This window comes from Osmerus mordax, chromosome 1 (genome assembly GCF_038355195.1).
Source record: "Osmerus mordax isolate fOsmMor3 chromosome 1, fOsmMor3.pri, whole genome shotgun sequence".
Lineage (NCBI taxonomy): Eukaryota > Metazoa > Chordata > Actinopteri > Osmeriformes > Osmeridae > Osmerus > Osmerus mordax.
This window is the reverse complement of record NC_090050.1, coordinates 14119778-14129375: the sequence shown is the minus strand read 5'-3', so window position 1 is coordinate 14129375 and position 9598 is coordinate 14119778. Positions and strand designations below refer to the sequence as shown.

At 45.2% G+C, this 9598-nt stretch overlaps 1 protein-coding gene across 5 annotated transcripts; it reads right to left on the bottom strand.

The window, feature by feature from the left end:
• Positions 1 to 30: 30 nt before the first annotated feature.
• phf20a (PHD finger protein 20, a) lies at positions 31 to 9426 on the bottom strand. Of its 5 annotated transcripts, none has more exons than XM_067241581.1 (19): positions 9296 to 9422; positions 8145 to 8226; positions 7281 to 7381; positions 6941 to 7121; positions 6714 to 6798; positions 6558 to 6634; positions 5994 to 6441; positions 5701 to 5874; positions 5482 to 5532; positions 5130 to 5396; positions 4677 to 4880; positions 4373 to 4471; positions 3514 to 3669; positions 2966 to 3147; positions 2778 to 2877; positions 2497 to 2692; positions 1907 to 2339; positions 1570 to 1750; positions 31 to 1408 (listed from the first exon to the last, which is right to left on the bottom strand). In XM_067241581.1, exons 2-19 carry the CDS (start codon positions 8175 to 8177, stop codon positions 1266 to 1268), a joined length of 3111 nt encoding a protein of 1036 aa, XP_067097682.1. In that variant the 5' UTR covers positions 8178 to 8226; positions 9296 to 9422; the 3' UTR covers positions 31 to 1265. The 5 variants fall into 5 exon arrangements, with proteins under 5 accessions (XP_067097682.1, XP_067097688.1, XP_067097691.1 ...); XM_067241587.1 differs by having other exon boundaries at positions 6950 to 7121; XM_067241590.1 differs by lacking the exon at positions 8145 to 8226 and having other exon boundaries at positions 9296 to 9426.
• Positions 9427 to 9598: the final 172 nt, after the last annotated feature.

Sequence of the window (9598 nt, the reverse complement as noted above, 5' to 3'; positions counted from 1 at the left end):
TCATATTGGTTTCAATAATCACAAGCCTACTTTTAATCAAAGGGAATTTATTTATGTACCAGCATTTTTACTTTCCCCCCTCAACATCACAATTTAGTACACAGGCCTACATTACAATGATCCTTTTTGGACATGAATGTTGAAAAATACATTTCATTTCAATACAAAGATGTCCCAAAAGACCATTTTTGAATGCTGTATTAACACACAATACAAAATATTGCAAATAAACAGTACAGATGAAACAATAAACATGTATAGGAAAACAACATGTACAATCATGTCACAGGAGTCTTATCACTGACAACAGGCCACAAGATTCTAGGTTCATGACATCTCCAGATAGAATATTTGCAGTGAGTCAAAAGGCTGAATGCAACAATCGCAGTTGGAAATGGAAAAATGGGATATAAACATCAATATAGTACAAGAAAAGCAAACCCAGCACAAAAATAACATGAAATCAAATAATCTGTTGCCATCAATCCCCTTTGATTTTGGACAAAAATAACTTCACAGTGTGTTATGAAACTAAACCTTGGTTCCCTGAAGCTGCTGTGGAATTCAATTCCGTAAAGGTAGAGATAAACTTTACAGAAACAATGTACTCATACAGTGCCATTATATGAGAATAAACGCTTTACTTCATGTTTCAGTCAAAGCTTGTGCTTTGTTAAAGTCCACATTAGCAAACATATAAGCTTAATAATTATATGCATCTGAAAAAAATCAAGTTCTAAGCACTTCACAATAACGAGAAAACACAAGGGTATTGGTTTAGATAATCATATGGCTGTTCAATCAGTAAAGAAGTTGCCATGTTGAAGTTAGGCGTGTTCATCCAGAGTTCAGGTGAGGTCTTTGAATATACAGTACAGCAAGGTAGTGTTGAGGGCAAGCTTAACAGTTCCTCATACAAAGGCATTCATAAGGTTATGATTTGCACTAAGAGCCCCATGGCTCTGTTTACTTCCTATAGCACTGACAAGGAGATCACCTATTGTACGTCTGATCGTCTAACAGAATGCTTGCTTTACACAGTGCATTCCCTTTTTAGATCAAATACCTCTTTTGAGCCTCTTGCCATATGGCGCTCTACCATGCATTTACATCTCCACTCCTTTCCCCCCACGCATCTCCTCCCTCCAACCCTTGTAATTGCAGACCAGTGAACGTTCATCTCAGTGTTTCTCTGCATCGTCTGGTTGCTGAGCACGGGGTGGGATGGTGGCGCTGCTGTCTCGAGGCCCTGCTCTCTGGCGCCCTCACGTGGCGCAGCGCAGCGCGATCTGCTGCACCTTGCCCAGCTCGGCGAGCAGCTGCTTGACTCGCTGTTTGAGCTGAGGCAGCCGGGCCAGGGGTTCTGGGGGCTCCAACTCTCCCGTGTAGTCCAGCCAGCTCTCTAGCACTGAGGGACACACAAGACAAACACATTCTCAACCAAGGAAGCATCAGTGTGGGCTGACAGATCCCGTTCATTCTAGTTGAGCTGTTGCTGCGGCTTCTGCACAACAACAGCGGGATTTCAAGGAACTGTAGTAGGCCCAGGGAGCCGTGCCCATGTCTCACCATCTAGCTCCCTCTCGATGAAGTCCATCCTGTGTGTGACGTCGTCCTGCACCGCGTCTATGTGGTCCAGCAGGTTGATCTGCCACTGCTGACGCTGCCCACTGCTGTCCTGGGCCCCGCCACACACCACGCCCTCTTCCTGCTTCACCTCCGTCTGGGACCAGCAACTACCGTTTGATGCCTAAGGTCAGACACAAGCACACCTCAGACAAAATATTCTCGTGAAAGACATAACCTGATATTGTTCAGTTCAGTAAAGAATATAGGGTAGTGGATACAGGCATGACATCTGGACAGAGGGTTGGTTTGCAAGGCAGTTTATTTTGGACTGGCTGACCTTGGTGATGGTGTTGAGGGCTTTGGGCTTGTCTGTGTCCAGGAGCCCCCCGTAGCGCTGCTCCCTCTCCAGCAGATCCTCGGTGCTCCTCAGGCTGTCCTCCAGCTCAGAGCCCCGGCGGGTCTCCACCACCAGCCTCTGCTCCACAGCAGGGTAGTAAGCCCGCGGCTTCTGGTAGCAGTGCTCGCTGCTGATGTAAGAGTCCTGGAAGGACTGGTAGGGCGAGGAGCAGGAGGACGAGGAGGAGGCCGAGGTGGCTCTGCTGAGCTTCTCCAGAGCGGCGGACAACACCTCACTGTGGGCCCGATCCTCCTCCGTCGCCATGGGAGACGGCACCGTGTCTGTCCCCTGATACGAGTCTCCCCTCTTCCAGGGCCTCTCTGTGCGTTTCCAGGGCTGGCGCCAGAGACGCAAGTCTGGGTGGGTCTGGCTCCTAAAGGGAGGGGGGAGGCACAGGCACTGTAAGATGACACCCCAATATACGGCTCTGTTACTGTAACAAAATCCCAGCAGACAGAAGTTTCAAGTTTCACGTTTTTTTATTGTCAGACGTGGGACAGTAAAGACATAGACGTCCACTGGGTGCTTACTGTAGGACGCTCATCTTGAGCTGGAGTCCGTTCAGCACCTCCACCACATGGTGAACATCCCCCAGCAGCTGGTGGGTGGCAGCAATCTTCTTGGAGTTCTGGTGGGAGTAGTTCTCCTCCAGGAAGGACAGGCCGTACATGTGACCGCTGCTCAACCAATCGCGGTCATACCAGAAGCGCAGGTTTTGCCTCTGACCTGGAACCCCACATCGCGTGAAGACAGTCAGACTCGAACGTGCAGAATGTTGTGAGGGGCTCTTAAGTGTGTAGCCTTGGCTCACCTGGTGGGTCTCTGCAGATGTAGCAGGCATACTTGTCTGGAACATTCTCCTCTAACAGGCCCATGCAGGTTCCATGCTGCCAGCACAGACACTCCTCACACTGGGAGACATGAAACCAATTGTTTGAGTTAGCGGGTAAAAAAATTAAATAATAATATTCAGGTTCAGCGACCTGCTGCTCATCTAACCTGTATCATGAAGTCATTCTCCTCTTCCACCTCACAGATGCAGCGCACTATCTCCTGGTCACTTGTTTCCAAGGTAACAGAGTCCAGACTCATTGGCGGAGTAGTAACATCCAACTCCTCCCCATACTCCTCCTCACTCCACCCACAGCTGTCAGTCGACCAATCACTGACACTATCCTCATCTAGGAGGGACAATTAGGGACAGAGGGAGGTTGCCCAATAATAAAGCATATCTCTCAGAAACAGTGACAATCCTGCCAACCTTCATATTATATGTACAATATAATAGGATTAAGCAAGCCATAGCCACAGTGGAAACACCTGGATTCAATCAATGAACCATAACATCTGTTCTTAATTGAGACACCAGGTTTGGATAATTGACATGTCACAGTGAAGTATGCGTAAAATGACATGGGATCAACTTTACACACACTAACAACAGATGCAATCTTTGGGACATACGGCTGATAGATTGAATCCAAGCAGAGAGAATGCCAGAGGAGAGATATATAATTCCTCACACACACACGCGCACACATACCCACCATTCATGTGAATCTGCTCTGACTGGTTGTATCCTGGCCTGCGGAGGTAGGCCTCAGACTTGTGATTGTGTGACAGGGGGAATTTGAGAGGCAAATTCAATTTGGACTGAAGGCCCAATATTGAGATGTCAATATTCTCCTCACTACCTGTGTACTCTGTTAATGAAGGGAAGGGGAGAGCAGACGTAGAACATCATATCAACTTTGGACATGCTGGTCAGAAAAACAAAAACTGCTTCATGGACTACAGACACTACAGTGGACATGGCACACGGAACAGATGACACGTATACTGCTCTCCCTTTTGAGTAGCTAGAATCTATGACAGGTCCGTCGAATTCGTCTCAAATGGATGACTGGGCCAACCTTCAAATCACGGGTGACAGTTTACATTCATACGCACTCAGTGGTTCAGGGTGTTGATTGGTGGATGTTACTATTTTTGTTGGGGAGGGTGTTAAGCGGAACTGCGTGTCAGGCGGTATATATGGGGACAGCGTGCACAAAATGAGGCAACATCAGCCTTGCCTACCCAGTCTTACATAGAAAATAGAAGCAAAGTCGGTAAGAAAAGGTGTTAACGTAGGTACTAGTACGTTTTATCATTCTAAAGATCATGGGACAACAACTACTGAATAACTACTACAAACTACAACTACTGATTAAGTACTACGAACTACAACTACTTATGGCACGTTGACCCTCTCACACACCACAGCACACCACACCAAGAGGAAGGAATGAAGTCGGTGAATTCAGGGGCCTCTCAATGCCCTGAATGTACTGTAGCAAGCAAAGCACATGCAGTAGCACCATAGATGCAGGGGCCCGATGCAGGACAGTAGGGTTCACCTCTTACCAGATTTGGACTTCTTTTTCTTCTTCTTTTTCTTGAGTTTGATGCGGAGGAAGTCTTTTGGTTTCTTATCTTTAAGTCTGTCTCTTTCTTTCACCAGCACTGGAGACACACAGGCAGAAATTCCACGTCAAAGCAGTGTCCGGAGACAACGCCAAGGTAGCGCATTTCTCATTTGCCCAATGATCAATGTCCACCCTTTTGGTGAAATCGCAATATGTTTACCTCATAAAGAGATGGTGACACCACCTACCACTTCGCATTTGATTACCTGGATATGGCCTAATATCCCATGCATCATACACACCTACATCCAGACCACTCTTCTCCCCATCCAGTGTTTTGCATCCGTTCCTGTCCAGCTGGTTCTCCTTGCTCTTCTCCCTCTGCAGCGCCCTCTGCTGCTGGCCCTGGGCGGTGACAGCAGGGGGAGCTGACGTGCGCCGGCCCGCTGGCTTTACCTCACCGCGAGGAGATGGTGGAACTACGTAGGGATTATGCACTGTGGAGTCTACGATGACACACCGAGCAAACAAGAGACAAAAGCAACATGTTATGAGATTAGGATATCAGGTATCAAAACAATCATGCTTATTTATGGGTGGAACTGATTCAATGCCGTGTAGGTGCAACTGTTATACATGTTATATATGTCATACTGTGCTAAAGACAGCCTGACAGCCCCTTTTATGAGACAGGCCCAGTCTGCATAAACAGGGTAACTAAGCACATTGATAGTACAAGGCAGTAAGGGACTTACACATTGAAGCAGAGATGGTGCGCCTCCTTTTGGGGCTTTCCAGGTTATTGGGGAACGTCTGCTTGTCTGAGGCCCGGGTCTGGACACTTTGGGTGGGGCTGAGGTCTTCCAGAGGCTGGTCCTCCCCGTGGTAGTACTTCATATGGTAGTGCAGCAGTTTGGCCTTGCGGAAGGACTTAGTGCATCCTGGAGAGCTGCATTTAAATGGGTTGTGGTCCAGATTGATGGACAAGACTGGTGGAGGCTGGTTTTTGATGACTCTGTACACTGAAAAACAGAAACAAAGGAAAGGGTAAAGGGTAAGAAAAGAGGAAGGATAGGTGGCTTGGAGAGAGGTATGAGAAGTACTCACATGGTTCTCTGCTGAAGCGGTTGGGGTTGTGAAACCCTTGCTTTCTAACGGCTGTGATAAAGACAAAAAAGACATGATATGAATCTGGAGGGCAGTCCATAGTATTTTGTAAGTGACACTGACGCGTGTTTTTGCTGTCTTGCACATTGAATATGAAATTAAACTAAACCTATAGATGTACCAAACTATATAGGCTGTATACCAAATATGGACACTTACGTTTTACTATTGGGGCTGGTTGCACCTCTGCTTTAGAGGTGTCTGGTTGGGTGGCTACCTCCTGTTCCTTGTTTTCATTGGTGGATGCAATGGATACCACTGTGCCAGGCACTGTCTGTGATGTCTGATTTGGTGATTCAGTGGATGGCTTAGTTTCATTATGCGAGCTTTCATCTGCACAAAATGAAAGAATATGTTGAATGTTACAAAATAGTTGGCTGTCGTACACAGTACGCATTTTGCCCCCATTTGCATCCACTTTCAGATACTTTTAGACCCCAATCCCCCTTTACCGATCTGGGATTTGTGTTCAGACATCATTTCGACCTCCTCTTTCTTAATTCCTCCATTCAAAAGATGACTGCATTGTCCTTCACTTTGCCCATTCTCCCCCTCTTCTTTCACGCCATTTAGGTGTTCAGTCTCTTTCGCTGGCTCCCTGAGGTGGTTCTGTTCTGCTTCCTGGGCACCCTCCTCCTGTTTCACTGGAACCTCTCTCTCTTTGGTACCATCTTCGTCACTGTCATTCCTCTTGCAAGTCTCGTCTCCTTCTCTCTCCTCCCACTCATCCTCATCATCCTCGTCCTCCGTGTTGCTGTCGTCTTCCTGGTCAGAAGTGCTGCGTCTGGCTCTCTTCCTCTTCAAGCCCCCGTTCTCCTGAGGCCTCCTGTCTCTCTTGTTCCGGGGCTTTCTGGCTCTGTTCCTGTCAGCGGATCCTGGCTTCCCTCCTACTTCTCTTTGCTGGAATAAAAAAATATTTAAAGCTACAAACAATAACACAATATTCGACAGTGTAGTGTACACTATGTACAGGTAATGTCTTTGGACCAACAGGAAGGAAACAGAAGCACACTTACCCCTCTAACATATGGCTTTACATGAATCTCCTTTACTGTCTGGACTACTCCGTCATAAAACTTGACAGTGTAGGATGCTGAGGAAAAAACCGAAATGAGTGAGTAAGTACATTTCTATACACACACACATACATACATACGTTCAGACATTCTTACCATCTTTGTTCACTGACAAAACTTTGGCAGGGTAGAAACGGCAATCAGACCAACTGGCTAGAACCTTGTCATGCACGTGGAATCCCTAGAGAAGCAAGAAAATAAATCATAAGGTGAGGTGCAAAAACAACAATAACAATGGGATCATCAGGGTGGGATAGGAAAAAGGCTAATTATGTCAATATAGGGGAAAGGCAAAAAGAAGGTAAAGTAAGAATGCAGAGTACATGGCTTACAGGGACAGGACAGTCATCCTGTAGTCCCTGTCTCCTCAGCTGGATCCTCTCCACGGGCCTCAGGTAGGGGCTGGTCCAGTCAAACCACTCGTCATAACGATGGCTCCACTGACGGTAGTGAATCAGGACCTTCTCGTCGTCATAGTCGATCTTCTCTATGTTGGCAGCATACCTTGGCAAAGAGAAGAAGGCAGGTGTCATTGAGATGCAAGGAAACAACTTCAGGGGTCAAAATGGAGACTGAAATGGAGAATGGGTGGAGAGAGAAGTTGAGTGTGAATGGATAAAGGAGGACATGAAGTGCAAGCTCAGGCGTGATGGTATGACTCACCAGTTTTTGAGGCTGTCTCTGGCCTCTAGTTGTGCTCCTACTTCGAAGGTTATTCCTCTTCTGTTAGGGGGTGTCTTACTCATCCTGTCCTCATCTGTCTCCTGTAAACAGACACACAGAAACACAGTGGAGTAGGAAATCAGTTCCAAATCAAATATGTACAAAATGAGTACTAAATAATTACCCTAATTGATCTTAAGTGAAATCAGCAGGCTGTAACATATACAAGATAGATTGTCAGATAATGTTGGCCTCATCTATAGTTCAGGACAATTAACATAGATTTGTGTCATTCATTGTGGTGAGAAATATGCATCTGCTGGCATGGTAACATGTAAAATATATGATGAGACTAGGATCCATGGTTGAGGCAGAAGCAAACAACATACTGAGGGTTTCTAAAAAATGTGTGCATCCTACAGGACAAGTGACTATCAAGTGCTGGCTATGTGCTTATGGAATTCGTTGTAACTACAGTGATATGAATATTACGAGATAATTTACATCTTCATTTAACAGATGTTGGACGCCAGAGTGCATAATGCTATTGTCCCTTTTATAGCATGTTACAGCAAGCATGTGCATCGTTTAAGCTACCGTACTTTAAGATCAGCCCTTACAGAAAAAATATGATGCAATACGACTCTGCTTCTGTATTGACGGGAAATGCTCAATAAAAAGATAGGTTACCTTTAATTATTTCACCATTGCATTGAAATATTTAATTGTGATACTTTGTGTACAATCTCATGTCATGATGTCCACAAGATATTCACACACAAAAAACACAAGTGGCGGCATCTGAAAAGACGATAATCTTTGTCGGAAACTATGACATACAAATTCCGAGCTACAATAACTCACCTTAGATGAGAGCGTTTGATGTGCATATTCCATTGCAACGCAACCTAGCCGGATATCACACTACTGGAAACCCACGTGTCTTCTGGCCAGGCGAATTTTCCATGTATCGAAACAATAGGAGACAATAGCAAAGGCAGGTCTAGGAAATATACTTTATGTAGGCCAATGATAATTTGACGTAGATCTACATGTGGATCGCAGTACCCAAACGTCACAAATATTGGTATGACACAATTGAGTAAACGAATAACAGGTCACTTTGGTCAGGCACAAAGTGGCTCAAGGGACAGACAGACGTGATCTAAGTCAGTGACGCAAATTGCGCGCAAAGAACGTCTGTTGTTTATGCCACATACGGCTTCGATTTAGTTACGGATACAATTGTCTTCATCCTTCGCAGTATTTGCTTAGGCTGGAGTATTTTCATAATATAAGACAAAGGTCGACGAAGTCCTATTATTTAATGCCTGTAGAGCACTGAATGTGTGAGCTTTATTTTGGATGTTTTCATTAAGATCCACGTCAAAACGAGAATAATTGTGTACATGTACACAACTAGTTGCTTGATTACATACAAATCAATATGCAACTAAAAGCCTTTGTTGACTTCTGGAGTAAAGTGAACAGCTTATTGTCTGACGTTTTATAAAAGGTGGAAGGGCGTCAAATACGCTTCAGTGTAGTACGTCAGAGATTTAAATGACGATTATTGGGGGATATGTCCGATGGGGGCGGGTTAGTGAAATCTTATAGGCCGTTGAAACTGACATTCACAGTCATTGCCGGGGCCTTTCCTAGCACTAGTAGGCCTGTTTCACAGTTTCCTTACCGTAAATACTGCATACACATACAGCGATATAAACTTCGTAGACTGTTTGTCATCGAATGCTCCACATAAACAACAACAAAGCCCACATAAACAACCTAATATGTTGAAAAACAGCCGTAAGGAAAATAAAATACATATTATGATTTTTTATTTAAAGTTACGTATATTGTTAACTCATGGAGCTATCTCCATCAAGCGGCATGCGGCACAATCTAGCTAGCTAACGTTGCATTACATTAAGGTCAACAAAATGGGCCCGCATTTTTTATTCTGCCTTAAATGTTTGCTACTGTGATGTTGGGTAAATTCAGAGGATTGTTACCTTGTTTTCCTGTTACTTAGTCCAAAAAATGTGCAGAAAGTGCGGTTGCTATAATCCTTGCGGGTTGCCTTCGTCTCTGTGTGCACGCAGTTGAATTTCTCTCCGATGCATGCTGGCTGCACTCATTCCACCGGCGCGGGGAGAGTGAGTGGAGCGCAAAATACGCATGTGCGGATAAGTGACCTGAGGAGAGGCTTCCAAATCTCAGCAACACAAACCATGGGGCAAACTAAATATAAGGAGCAATTTCCAACCAATTAAAATCTAAATGTGTATATAATGGATACACAAACGTTTTAATAT

Coding starts and splice junctions, on each gene's coding strand:
- phf20a (XM_067241581.1), bottom strand. CDS start 8,177: ATGGAATATGCACATCAAACGCTCTCATCTAAG. Junction 5,397..5,481: donor CCGCTTCAGCAGAGAACCAT/GTGAGTACTTCT, acceptor TCTGTTTTTCAG/TGTACAGAGTCATCAAAAAC. Junction 3,148..3,513: donor AGAGCAGATTCACATGAATG/GTGGGTATGTGT, acceptor TGTCCCTCCTAG/ATGAGGATAGTGTCAGTGAT.